The sequence below is a fragment of the Penaeus monodon genome, chromosome 3 (genome assembly GCF_015228065.2).
Source record: "Penaeus monodon isolate SGIC_2016 chromosome 3, NSTDA_Pmon_1, whole genome shotgun sequence".
In the NCBI taxonomy this organism is placed as follows: Eukaryota; Metazoa; Arthropoda; class Malacostraca; order Decapoda; family Penaeidae; genus Penaeus; species Penaeus monodon.
Window position 1 is genome coordinate 58,649,027 of NC_051388.1, and position 15,000 is coordinate 58,664,026.

At 33.0% G+C, this 15,000-nt stretch overlaps 3 protein-coding genes across 3 annotated transcripts in view; 1 reads left to right on the top strand and 2 right to left on the bottom strand.

The window, feature by feature from the left end:
- Positions 1-7,241, bottom strand: part of LOC119597538 — an 8,719-nt gene extending 1,478 nt beyond the window's left edge. The window contains exons 1-3 of the mRNA XM_037947119.1: positions 7,099-7,241; positions 6,607-6,692; positions 314-355 (exon numbers count right to left, since the gene is read on the bottom strand). Coding sequence (XP_037803047.1) covers positions 314-355; positions 6,607-6,692; positions 7,099-7,158 — 188 coding nt within the window. The 5' untranslated portion in view covers positions 7,159-7,241. The remainder of the gene's footprint in view (positions 1-313; positions 356-6,606; positions 6,693-7,098) is intronic.
- A 397-nt stretch (positions 7,242-7,638) lies between these two features.
- On the bottom strand, positions 7,639-9,823 carry LOC119597549. Its single transcript, XM_037947129.1, has 3 exons — positions 9,251-9,823; positions 8,580-8,665; positions 7,639-8,389 (listed from the first exon to the last, which is right to left on the bottom strand). Exons 1-3 carry the CDS (start codon positions 9,431-9,433, stop codon positions 8,275-8,277), a joined length of 384 nt encoding a protein of 127 aa, XP_037803057.1. The 5' UTR covers positions 9,434-9,823; the 3' UTR covers positions 7,639-8,274.
- A 1,539-nt stretch (positions 9,824-11,362) lies between these two features.
- Positions 11,363-12,345, top strand: LOC119589865. The gene is made up of 3 exons (XM_037938479.1): positions 11,363-11,512; positions 11,800-11,879; positions 12,133-12,345. Exons 1-3 carry the CDS (start codon positions 11,462-11,464, stop codon positions 12,269-12,271), a joined length of 270 nt encoding a protein of 89 aa, XP_037794407.1. The 5' UTR covers positions 11,363-11,461; the 3' UTR covers positions 12,272-12,345.
- Positions 12,346-15,000: the final 2,655 nt, after the last annotated feature.

Genomic DNA, 15,000 nt, shown 5'->3' on the forward strand with positions numbered 1-15,000 from the left:
TGATACGTTGTGTGTTGTCTGATTATAGTGTTTTATAGTATATTATTGTTATGATGTGTGTGTGTTTGTGTGTGTGTGTGTGTGTGTGTGTGTGTGTGTGTGTGTGTGTGTGTGTGTGTGTTCTGTCTATTCTGAAGGATCAAAAATCTTTATTATTACAGACGACAAATCAATTAACAAAATCTTCGACACAGTCTTCTGGAAACAAGGCTGCCACACACACACACACACACAACACACACACACACACACACACACACACACACACACACACACACGTGCGCCGGAATAAAAACATCTACCGATCACTCACGCTGAATCATGGTTATCTTCAAGGCAGTCGACTCTTAATAACCTGAAAATAGAAAAGACCAAATGTCATAAGTCCATCGTTATCCACAATAAATAATAAACCGATACATGTTCACTTGAGAGTATTTTTACTATCAAAACTGAAAGCTTATAAGCTTAATAGCAGAATATTCCAAAACCAGATCCGACACATATATACGTCATACAGCGGCGTTCTGAGATTGATAGTAGTTTCATATCGCCTTTGTATTTTAACTTAATCCTGTAGGTTCATAATGTAGTTCCTAAACCAGTATGTCATTTACGTGTCAAAAGACCTTTTCTTTTCGTAAAAACAACTTCAGTTCCTAAAGTGTCGGGAGAGAAATGTGATGTTTTACTTTTTCAGTATTTAGAGTGCATGTCTGCAGTATGTTAGAACAAGGTAACACTCAAAGCTAGACCTGGGAAGTCTCCATGTTTACTTATAAATAATGAGAAGTATGTCAGTTTCAATATATATATATATATATATATATATATATATATATATATATATATATATATATATATATATATATATAGAGTTATTTTCCTATAAAATAATTTTACTATACTAACAAACCTTGTCGCTGACTAAGTGTCTTACGCGACACTTCCCCGGGCCGGTCGCGACAGCAACGCCGCTAATGTTCCTACTCTGTTGCCAAAGGCTCGACTCCACCCCAATTCCTAAGAATCGTGATTCAGTTGACGAATCTGATTTTATTTTTGAATCATATTAAATTATCAACCACTTTTTTACTGATGTTACATTAGGAAATAAGAGTATATACAAGTTCTTCGTTATCAAAATTACAAATAAAACGATTTAGAGTTACCGAAATCAGTTAAAAATGTGCGGGCCCTAAGCGCCTCCCATCATACTTTTTCCTTCGTCTATCGACATCGGTTTAGGACGTCATACTCCTTTAAATATTTTAAATATGTTACTTCTTATTAATTGATATTAATTAGATTTAAAAGGATACATGTGTCACACCTTCATGTTCAAGTATACGTAAACAAGAAGTAAAACTGATTATGTAGAACATACTATAAATTTCCGTAATATTCTTTTGACCATTCAAAAACATTCCGTGAACATAACATGAATCTGTCTGAGATACTTCCCGTATCTCATTCGTCATTGAACACTCTTGGAAGCCTGAATATGCCCAAGACTAACGTATAAATGATATAATAAAAACAATATATTGTTACCTATTCATGACAATAAAATGTGTTAATTAAAAGCGTAGGCATGCGAAAGATAAACCTGAGTTTCGCTCTTCTTAGCCATGGCCTTATTAATATGAAAGCATTTTCACTACGATAGTAGTGTAGATTTTCAAGATAAATATTTTGTTGCTAGAGCATGACGATCTAGTGAAATGTTCACATGTTTTCCCATAGTGCCTAAGTATTGAGAGATGTTTCTTAGGATCACATTAAGGTCATAGATGTAGAATATCTCATATCCCCATAATAAATGGAAATTGAAAATAAAACATGCATATGTACATTATATATATATATATATATATATATATATATATATATATATATATATATACAAATTCATATTTATGTGTATATATGCATATATGTGTGCATATGTGTATATATATGCATATATATATATATATATATATATATATATATATATATTTATATATATATATATATGTGTGTGTGTGTGTGTGTGTGTGTGTGTGTTGTGGTGTTGTGTGTGTATTAATATACACACAGACACACGCACGCACACACACACACACACACACACACACACACACACACACACACACACACACACACACACACACACACACAACATACACATACACAAACACACCCCAACACACACACACACACACACACACACACACACACACACACACACACACATACACACACACACACACACACACACACACACACACACACACACACACACATATATATATATATATATATATATATATATATATATATATATATATATATATACATATATAAATGCACACACAGACGCAAATACATTTAGTCTAGCAGTAGGTGCAATAATATCCTCAATAAGGTCCTCATCGTTGCTGAATAATAAATCATAGACTGCAGCATCAAACATGAAGTTCCCATTTTCTTCCAATTTCAAACCAGCCAGAGGCGCTCCGCACGCTCATCAGCGAGATGCAGGTATATGACTCCGCCCCCATAAATAGGGGAAAGTGTAGCACTGCACTTTTTGACGGCGGAAATAAGGCTTGATAATGTATGTATATATACATATATATTTAAGAAAACAACAAAATTGCATTAAAACGCTGCATGAGCACAAGACATGTGAAAAAAAAATTACAAATTAACCAACGTTCCAGACAAGTTTTCGTTCCCAACCAAGAAATTAGAAAACCTTGAGATATAAGTACTGGCAGACAAGATCACTGAAAGTCAGTCAGACTTTTAATGCCGGTTTTAATTACGTGATGTCAGTTTTTCTTCATAAAAGAGAAGCCCTTTTAAACTGCACAGTAAGCCAATTAAAAGTTTAAAAAGGCGAAGAATTTTCACAACAAGCTGGTTCTCTTACAAATTTCAGGTCTCAAGATAGTAATTAAAAAAAAAGGAAAAACAAAATAATAGTCCAACTGATCATAAGAACAACAGTAAAAGTAATGATTATGATGATTATGAAAGTTATCATTATCATCATTGTTCTTATCATCATTGATGTTATGATTGTTATCACTGATATTGCCATTATTATCTTTTTATTACCATTAGTATATGATTATTATTATTATTACTGTTAGTTATCATTATCATCTCTATTATGAAACTATTATCATTATAATTATTATTAACATTATTATTATTATTATTATTTTATTATTATTATCATTACTATTACCATAATCATTATCATTACCATTAATATCATAACTATTATGATTAAGATTTTATTTTCTATTTTATATCACCATCACTGTTCTTGTTATCACTATTATCTGTAATCATTACTACTATTATCATTATCATTATCATCATTATTATCGTTATTTTTATTATCATTGTTGTCACTGCTATTGTTGTTGTTATTATGACTGTTATCATTATTATCATTATTATTATCATTACAATTACAATTATTATCATATATCATTGTTATTAATATCATCATAATCATTATTGTCATATATACTGTGTGTGTATGTATATATATATATATATATATATATATATATATATATATATATATATATATATATATGCATATGTTGTTACGTAGCTGTATTTCCTTAACAATAAAACCGGGTGTTCATTTCATATCAAGTGTAATTAAAATTTTTAAATATCCATTTGTTTCTTTTAATCTTATGCCCACAGTCCGATCAGAAGTGTGTAACGTTGTTATGTGTTAGTTGCGTTGTTATCACCATTTCTTATTTATTTATTTATCTTATTTTATTATTATTGTTATTATTTCAGCTTTCCCTTTTTATTAGTATTATAGATTTAGAGATATACAAAGTAAGTAAGGTAGAGAGTACCAAGCCACTTCATAAATAACTTATATTCATTTTTTAAAAATGCACAGAGATCACCTGATCTGTAAACATACATTTAACACAACGCACCGGAAATACAAGGTGACAAACAAGGTTATCGTCCCTCCCTTCCACAAGCCCGTCCGAGTCTCTTTCTCGTCCTCCGTCTTACCCCGCTACAACCCCATTCGGAGCCGAGCACCCAAACCCGAACCCGAACAAACCCCCATGTCTCGTCCACGCATACAGGCTCCGTCAGTCCGTCGTACTCGGGAGTAAAGCGGTGTGAGGTCATGCAGAGGTCATGCAATGGGTTGACGCACATGCGCAGCTCGATGGTCAGGTATGTGAAGAAAAAAAAAGTATATATACATATATATGTATGTGTGCGTAATGTATGTATATATCTATATACACACAATACATATAAATATGTATATAATGTGTACATATATGTGTATATATATATATATATATATATATATATATATATATATATATATATATATATATATATATATATATATATATAGCCTGCCTTTCCTAATAAACCGCGGTTCGGCGCACTAACACTTGTGCCACGGCGACTTCCCCTACGACACCTGCGATATGTCGTATTCTTGCAGTGAGATCGGGCTCAAGCCAGCAGTCGGGGCACATTCTTTTTTACGACTGCCGCGACGGGGAACTGAACTCGTGACCACGAGGGTCGGAGTCCAGTGCTCTAACTACTGGACTGTCGCGGTAGTCATATATATATATATATATATATATATATATATATATATATATATATATATATATATATATATATATATGCGCGTTTAGATCACTCATATCAGATAGGGCACAATAGGTAACCTATCACGAATCAAACAAGATTATTTATTCAAATTTTATTCTGAAGGATCAACAATCTGTACTATTACAGAGATCTGACGACCGCTCACACTAAACCATTGTTATCTTCAAGGCAGTCGATTCATAATAACCTACAATTAGAAAAAAAAAAAATGCCATAAGTCCATCGTTATCCACAAATAATAAACCCATACTTGTTCACCAGAGAGTATTTATTTACTATCAAAACTGAAAGCTTATAAACTTGGATAGCAGAATATTGCAAAGCCAGATCCGACACATATTGATACTTTTCTACTTCTTATCTTTCCTCCTTAACAAAAGAGAAAAAAAAGAAAAAACATATATAAACCTACCATGACTTTATCAGTAATAAGATCAATCCCACGGCTCAACACAAACAGTACTACAGCAAACGCCAGTCGTGCAACACTTCTTACGGCCAACACAGTCGAAATCAGAGCGGCAAGTCACAGTGATTATGATCAGGTGTGAAGTCAGCACGGCCGCCAAGGGAAAGCGGGCTGTTGGCGGGATGATCATAATGTTAATGACACTGAAGTTTATGATTATCATGTTGGAAGGTTAATAACGCTGGTGTTTAAGATAATGCTAGAATGTTAATAATATCAATGATGATACTGTTGATGGTGATAACGTTAGAATATTAATAATGTTGATGTTTATGATAATAAAGTTGAAATGTTAATAATGTTGGTGTTTATGATCATTTTAGAATGTTAATGATATTGGGATTTATGATATTAATGTTAGAATGTTAATAACAACGCTTTATGATAATGTTAATAATGGTGGTTTCATTATAATGTTAGAATGTTCATAACGATGGTTTTATGACAATAATGTTAAAATGTTTATAATGATAGTTTTATGATGATGTTAGAATGCCAATAACGGTGGTGTTTATGATAATTATGTTAGCATGTTAATGATATTTATGGTAATAAAGTTAGAATTTAATAATGTTTATGATTACAATGTTAGATTATCAATAATGTTGGTGTTAATGATAATTATGTTAGTGTAAATAATGTTGTTTATAATTATAATGTTAGACTGTTAATAATGTTGGTGTTTATGATAATAACAGAATATTCTTAATGTTAAAAATATTCATATTAATGCTAGAATCATTTTAATCATATTTATTACGTTATAGTTAGAATGTTAATGATGTTGATATTTATGATAATAAAGTTAAAGTGTTAATAATGTTGGTGTCTATGATAACAATGTTAGAATGTTAGTGATATTGGGGTTTATGATATCAATGTTAGAATGTTAGTGTTGGGGTTTGTTATATAATCTTAGAATGTTAATAATGTTGGTATTTATATTGATAATATTATCAATGATGACACTGGTGGATTTAGGAGTCTGAGGGGTCTGAACACGTGACCCTCCCCCTAAAAAAAGATAGTGATAATGATAATAAAGATAATAAAATTCTAGTAGTAATAGTAACAATAATAGTACTAGTAATAATGACAGTATTAATGCCATTATGGTTATCATAATGACCATTATCATTATCACCATCACCATCATTTTCATCACCAGCATCATAATCGTTATCACCATCACCATCTTTTTCATCACTAATATCATAATCATTATCACAAGCGCTGCAATTACCGTCGTTATCACCACCATAGCATCATGGGCTCGATACGCTTACCATTGGCAGCAACTAACATGGACAGCCATGAGAATAAGTAAGAATAAAAATACCTGAATAAGATTAAGAATTTGAATAAAACAAGTACAAAAAAGAATAAGTGAGAATAAGAATACTTGAATAAGATTAAGAAATGGGATAAAACAAAGGTAAAAACAATCAGCTAACCCGTCCAGGTGAGGCGGAGCAACAGGGAAGAGGGGGCACGATCCGGGCTTCTCTTTGTATTTAAGACCTGCCTGCACGGTGCTCGTCTGGGGACAACACGAAACAAAGAGTATATATAGGGAAGGTTAACAGAAAAGAATATATGTACTATGTTCTGTCTCCATGGTTGTCAGATTTATGGTATTCTTGATTGATTAAGAAGCACACACACGCACATGTAATATATGCATATATGTATATCACCATATAAATATACACACATATAGCACCACAACATAAATATACACACATATAGCACAACAACATAAATATACACATATATTACCACAGCATGGATATATACACATATATATCACCACAACATAAATATACATACATATATCACCACAACATTAATGTACACATATACATCACCAAAACATGAATATACACAAATATATCAAACACGAATGAAAAACTAACGATAAAACACGAAAAATCTAAAACACCAACCAGCGTAAGCATCACGGCGACGCACACCACGCAGACACTCATTCCTCGAAAAGTCATCATGAAAATCCCAATCAGCTGAACCGGATGAGGATTCGACGAGAAGCGGCTCTGAACTGAAGCTTTACGGGGCCACGTGCTGCCCTTTTATCCACAGAGGATCCGGCAGTATGACGCAATGGTCGTTGTTGTGGAAGCGTATTTTAGGAAACGAAGTGGAGTTGGTTTGTATGTGGATGGACCAAGACAGATGAATACACTGAATGAATGAGAGGTAAGATAGGTGGAGGTTAAACTGAAATGTTGATTGGTTAATAATTACTGTACAGATTATTTGATTTCAGTATGTGAGGTAAATGAGTATTCATACGTACGAAACGTTATAGGGAAGTAAAAATGGTTATGTAGAAAGTCCAACTGGTACAGATAAAGCAGAAACTTTCTTTTTTTTCTGACGAGGCGAAGATGTACCTGGGAAGCTAGTGATCATTGACAAAATGCAACGTCTGTGAATAAAATTGAATTTTAAATAATTATCCTCACCAACCTCTCATTTGTCAGTTATCATCGCCTTCCTATATACATGTCAAGAGTTGTTACTAACCTGTTAAAGAGTAATTTCGCCTCGGGAAAAGAGTGGGCCATGGATAAGCACGCGAGGAAAAATTAAAATATCTATATTCTCGGAAAGTCACTAAGCAAATACGACACCGTTTCTTCAGTCAAATTTGTTGTCGTTTCTCCCGTCAATATAAGATAATAAATATATGACGCCTTATTCCATTAAAAATGCATTTCTGTTGCTATAGTAACGCCGAACGGACATAATTAGCAAATATTAAACTTTTAAGTTTATTTGCTTATATTTTCTGGAATTTATCTTGATAACTTTTTGTTTTTCTATTATTTTCTTCAGCGCTCTGAAAAAAATAACAGTTTTGGAGTAAACATGGAGGCAACAATCATAGCACTTTATTATTCAGTTAATACATTTGTAGCCATCAACATTAACAACATAAACAAATACTAGGAGCGCATATCTAACCTCACATGTTCCATTAGTTTGAAGAAAAGTAGGTAATATGCTTGATTATAGGTGTATCTATATATTTAGCCTAATCAATTCATCGGCCGAACTAATGACGTGCTTTCTGTTATAAATTCAAAGGCAGTTGCCATTCATTGGTGGGAACCAAAATAGGGGTCTGCACATATTCTAACGTTGGCTTCAGGTGCTCCAACAGAACAGCACTTTTGGTCCAATGGACAGTCGAAGTCATTGCGACAAGGGTTCCTGTATGGGAGTAAAATGGGACTAAGAACAGGTTTCTACCATAAACTAATCTAATATATAGGTACACGAACCATTGCTATGATGTGCAGACGTGAGAATAACTTTAATTTGCATTTCAAAACACTGAATGTCACATTTGTTTTCATTGTTAACATTTTGTGTTATAAAAGTGAAATAAGTTGTTGCTTACTCATGACCAGGTATTTTCGGGATTTTGAGCCCAGGACATAGGTCAGGCTTTTCTTTAATGAAGGGTGTTCCACAAACAAAGCTTGTCTAAGAGAAAAATATAATACATTATTATGTACATATGTATGCATATTCATGTTTATTTCTATACAGTATATACACATACATGTGTGTTTAGGGGGTACACATTCATATTTGTACATGGAGTGTATTACACATATGTACAGGCGCGCATACGCTTACACATAATAGTGTGTGTGTCCATGTGTGTGTATATATACATACACCTATGTATATATATGATTGTTTGTGTGTGTGTATGTATTATATATATATATATATATATATATATATATATATATATATATATGTGTGTGTGTGTGTGTGTGTGTGTGTGTGTGTGTGTGTGTGTGTGTGTGTGTGTGTGTGTGGTAGACTACAGTTTCGAGATCCACCTCGATTCCATCTTCAGGTCCGAAGATTGAATCGAAATTGTAGTCTCATTTTTAATAAATCTAGTTTTTGTGTTATGGGTTTTTCTACCATAGTATTAACACGGAAGAGTGTTTTATCATTCACATACAAATATGTGTATGTATAAATATGTATATATACATGTATACATACATGTATGTGTATATGTATATATAGCATACCAATAGCATATCTCACCATCATCGAAGTAGCCAGAACAAAACACAAGCGCATTGCGAACGAGGCCATTTCACAGACGAGAAGTAGCGTTCCCTTTTCCACCGCAGACTTGATTATCTGTGTCAGCAGTAACAGTGAGCTGGACTTGAATAATGAGTGTCGACGGTTATTAGGAAGCAACTCAAGTATTATCATTAACATATTGTGCCAGGAGGCTTTCACGTGCTGGGGATTTCCCAAATGGAAACTACAAACTTTTCCCTGTGTTTTTTTTTTTTTTTTTTTTTTTTTCTTCAGGTTACGTTATACAACGGTGTGCTGATATTGATGTTGGATGTCTTTTTCGCCGATATTATAGTTGTTCTTTGTTTTTTTGGTTCACTCTTTCTTCTTCCTCTTCCTTTTCTTTATATTTTAGTTATTAACTTTACTATGGCTAATATCATGGTTAGTATTCCCGTTAGGATCATTATTTGCATTGAAATTGAAGCGTTGTTGTAGTATATGTTGTATTTTTTCATATTTCATCATTCATGAGCATACATAGAATTTAACAAATAATTCATAGTTATTTAAAAGGATAGATATTATGTCAGCTGTCGATGAACGTTAAGGCGAACTAATACCTGGAATGGTTGCTGTGTTTTGAAAGAAATCACGTATTTTGGCAGTGTTTTGTCAAAGTATGTATGTGTATTTTGTACGTATATATATATATATATATATATATATATATATATATATATATATATATATATATATATATTTGTGTGTGTGTGTGTGTGTGTGTGTGTGTGTGTGTGTGTGTGTGTGTGTGTGGTGTGTGTGTTATGTATTTCATTATGATGTGCAAATCATTGGGAAACATATCGACACAGTCTCGGATTTGATTTTTCTTTTTTCACAATGGCTGTGTTTCATCTATCTTTTTCACGTTACCGCCTTTCTGTTTTGTTCTTAATGATGAATTTTATCTTAATCCTGTAGTTAATGTACTTCCTAAACCAGTATGTCATTTACGTGTCGTTTCTATTTGTAAAAACAACTATGGGCCTTAGTGTCGGGAAGGAAATGTGACTTCAAAACACATGCTGTTTTACTTTTTCAATATTTACAAAGCATATGACTCCAGTGTGTTAGCAGAATGTGGTAAATAAGATTTGCAAGTAATTCATAGGAAAATATTTGTGTGTACTAATTATCTTATCCTTGTATTTTTAACAATATCTAGGTATATTGTTTTTGAGGAGTTTAATTAGGTTTGCTTTTTTTTTTTTTTTTTTAGTCAAAAGTTGATTATAGGGAGAATTAATTACAGGCAGACTTCCGTGTATTTAAGAATACAAATATGTTTTTTTTTTCTTAGATTTCCTAATAAGTTTTTATATACAATCATATATTCGCTTGAATACGCGTTGTAATCGGAAAAGATCTCCATTGCTTGTTTAATTCATGGATTTTTTTTTCTTCTTCAAAACAAGAAAAATGAAAGTGATTAGCATTTACAGACCTAAACTACATCATGTACTTTGTGAAAGAAAGTCACTGGACAAAGACGAGTAAGAAACCAACATAACTAGCATGGACCGCACTTGGGTACCGGAGCAAAGATTGTACATATTCGTGACGTAAACCTGTTTCCACGAAGTTGCAACCTGAAAGCGTTCACCTGGAGAGGACTGTTGTCCACTTTCTCCGGATTGACTGACTTATATGTTTATATATCACTTTAAAACTATATTTAAGTCCGTTTTTTTGTTATAGAGTGTGATATTAGAGCGTACACGTCTGCCTTTTATATGAACGACCATGTGTGTTTGTTTTCGCATTCATGGCTACACAAACTCTGAGTATCTCTCTCTCTCTTTCGTCTATACTATCACTGAATTCACTTGATAGGTAACCCCCAGATATATATAAAATCTAAGTTGTTTGAAATAATATGAACAACCTCGATAACACTTACCCGCTTACGTCACAGTTCCGAGAATAAGCAGTCCACAAAAAAAAATGTGAACCAATAATCATACTTTTAAGGCTCAAACACTTGCCAACTTGCCAACAACGTGAAGATAAGTTTTCCTACTTTCCCCAACCCCGCTCCAAACACAAACACAGTCAGGGTCACGTGATAGAGGATGAAAAACCAGATTTTCTCCACTCACTATATATTGTGTTCACAACGCTTGTTCATGCCAGTAGAAAACTTGCGGTGAGCGAAGGGAAACCATGGCATCACTAAGGCTTACACTGTGTGCTGTTTTTGTTGTGGTTTTAATGGTACGTATAGGCAGTAGCGAGAGGCAAAGTCATGGATTGAAATGTTTGATTGTAATTTGTGTAGCTGTGAAAATACATGGTTTTCACTTTTTTACATTTTTAATAAATAAATAAATAAAAAATAAACAAATAATAATAAAAAACATACAAGGTTATTAACTGACAAACTTATATGATTTATATTTTTCGTTCCTTAGATGATTTACGTTATAAATTATAAAAATTGCCAGTTTCCTTCCTAACGTGAAATTCGTAAAGTTCAGATATATAATGCATTTTTTTCTCAGGCAGCACTTGAAGTGAAGTCAGAACCCATTATATGTAGGGTCAACTACCCGAAGGCAGGGAAATGTCCCGCCTATCTAAGGTAAACAATTTTTTTTAAGTTTTAGATAACAGTGGCTGATTAGGTTGGTCGCAACTCATTAAGTAAATAGGATGATCTTAGCTTACGTGTATATTAATTTTTGTGCAGTTTATAATATTTGGAAATATGATATTACTTCTCCTAAATGACAGTAGCCACACATAAAAAACACGACACCTCTTTCTACAAAATCCTACACCTACGCTACCAATATAGACCGATCTGACTCCATATTTTTCTTTAATTCTACCAGCTTACAAAATTACCCTGCCGATACCCCTCCGTCAAGTGCCCGCTGCGAATGCGCCACTGACTACGACTGCCGGAGAGGCCACCTGTGTTGTGAGGGTCAGGGCGGGTTCACTTCCAGTTGCTACGAACCCGAAGCATAGGAGCCGGAGTTTCGACTCGTGGGTTGGCGAGTAAGGAGAGATTTGTATCTGATGAAGTAAAAGAGAGAATGTCATTTTTGGGTTTGATTTTATTTCCCTGTGTTTGGATACATAAATATATGTGCATATATGTGTGTATTCATTCGTGTGTATATATGTGTTTATATATATATATATATATATATATATATATATATATATATATATATAATATATATAAATATATATATATATATATATATATATATATATATATCTATATATATATAATATATATATATATATATATATATATATATATATATATATAAATACATATATGCATACACATATATACAAATATATGTGTGTGTACATATACACATATACATACATTACACACACACACACATATATGTGTGTATGAGTGACCATCGAGCTGCGCATGAGCGTCAACCCATTGCATGACCTCTGCATGACCTCACACCCGAGTACGACGGACTGACGGAGCCTGTATGCGTGGACGAGACATGGGGGTTTGTTCGGGTTCGGGTTTGGGTGCTCGGCTCCGAATGGGGTTGTAGCGGGGTTAGAGGGAGAATGAGAAAGAGCCTCGGACGGGCTTGTGGAAGGAAGGGACGATAACCTTGTGTTTCCCTGTATTTCCGGTGTGTTGTGTTAATGTATGTTTACGGATCAGGTGATCTCCGTGCCTTTTTTTTTAATATTATTATTAACCGGTGAAGTTGTTAATAAAGTAACGTTGTACTCCCTACCTTACTTACTTAGTATTACTCTAAATATACGATACTATTAATGAAAAAAAACTAAAAGAATATAAACAAATGTATAATAGAGGTGATTATAAAATATCTATTGATAATAATTGTTAATATCGATGGTTGTAACAGAGTTAAAACATAAGCATAAGTAAACATAAGAAACAATAAATAAGAAGTGGTAATAACACATAAAAACGCTACGCACTTCTGATTGGACTGTAGGCATAAGATTAAAAGGAACAAAGGGATATTTATGAATTCTATTACACTTGACATAAGATTACATTAACTTAGATTGGGTTCCGTCATGTACCCTGTTCTAAAACAACCGGTGTCATTGTTAAGGAACATCAGTTACGTAATGATATTTATATATGGGTATATATTTGTGTGTGTATGTCTGGTTAGAGTATATGTATACATATATCTGCATATTCATACATACATACACTATATGTGTGTGTGTCTACATACACACATATGCATATATACACGTGTGTGTGTGTGTGTGTGTGTGTGTGTGTGTGTGTGTGTGTGTGTGTGTGTTTACACACGCACAAACACACATATGTATTTACACACACTTATGAATATATATAATATATAGATAGACACACACACACACACACACACACACACACACACACACACACACACACACACACACATATATATATATATATATATATATATATATATATATATATATATACTATATATATTATATATATATATATATATATATATATATATATATATATATATATATATATGTGTGTGTGTGTGTGTGTGTGTGTGTGTATAATATATATATATATATATATATATATATATATATATATATATATATATATATATATTATATAGTATAATATATATATATATATATATATATATATATATATATATAACACAACACACACACACATATGTGCATGTATGCAAATAGAATGACAGTAAAAGATTAATAGATATACAAATATGTATAATGTGTGCCCTTTCACATTACATTCTGCAATGATATGACATCAGTCTGCAACTATTGAGTTAATATTTTATATACATTATGTGGTATACATTGGCAGTGTTGTTTGAGACGGAGAGGCAACAAAACTTGATCTTGCCTACGACGAAAAATGGCTAGAGTGACCGGCACACACACGCACATTACAGACACAAATAGATGCAATGACAGAGACATACAAACACGTGTACGTATACAGTATCATGATACTCTGCGCTTCATCGCCAGACAGAGCGATCCTGGTTTATCTGTTGTGGCAACTTAACGAATCTTCTTTCTGCAAATACTTCATATTTGGTCTAACCTATCCAAGACAATAGACAGTTTAAAAAATATGTAGACTGAATAAGCAGAGTAAGAATAACTTCTTTCCGTTTGTATTTTTTTTCGTCTCCAGACTCGAAGGAAATGTCAGAAAATGCCATACATATTTTTTTTACAATAAAGATAATGATAATTTAGACTGGTGGCTTTCAGGTGGATTTCTAGCCCCCCCCCCCTCCCAGCCCCTCAAACAAACGTGCGGACACATACCTTTCTCTCATCGGGATGGTTTACTTTGGAAACAATAAAATTAAACTTAAAGTTAAGTTGTAATTTCACAAATATAATCTTATTTAGTAAACCTATTTATGTACCAGTTTTGGGAGGAAAAAAAGTTACTTATCAACTGCTCCTAATGCCATCCTGTCGGTAGAGGGGGCAACAGGATGACATTAGGAGCAGTTAACAATTTTTTTTCCTAAAGCTGTTTTTCTTTCTTTCTTTCTTTTCTTTTTTAGATTTACTATATTTGATTATCTTCGTTAAATATGACTCTGTGTTTAATCTTGTTATAGTAGAGCATACCAGAACACAAGTTAGGGCTAGGAATCCATCTGGAAGCCAAGGGGGCGCCAGCCTGGAGAAGTTTGGGAACCACCGATTCAGCCTCGTTTTGTTTT

Coding starts and splice junctions, on each gene's coding strand:
- LOC119589865 (XM_037938479.1), top strand. CDS start 11,462: ATGGCATCACTAAGGCTTACACTGTGTGCTGTTTTTGTTGTGGTTTTA. Junction 11,513..11,799: donor TTTTTGTTGTGGTTTTAATG/GTACGTATAGGC, acceptor TTTTTTTCTCAG/GCAGCACTTGAAGTGAAGTC. Junction 11,880..12,132: donor AAATGTCCCGCCTATCTAAG/GTAAACAATTTT, acceptor TAATTCTACCAG/CTTACAAAATTACCCTGCCG.
- LOC119597549 (XM_037947129.1), bottom strand. CDS start 9,433: ATGTTAATGATAATACTTGAGTTGCTTCCTAATAACCGTCGACACTCA. Junction 8,666..9,250: donor TTCTGGCTACTTCGATGATG/GTGAGATATGCT, acceptor TTTTTCTCTTAG/ACAAGCTTTGTTTGTGGAAC. Junction 8,390..8,579: donor CCGAAAATACCTGGTCATGA/GTAAGCAACAAC, acceptor ACTCCCATACAG/GAACCCTTGTCGCAATGACT.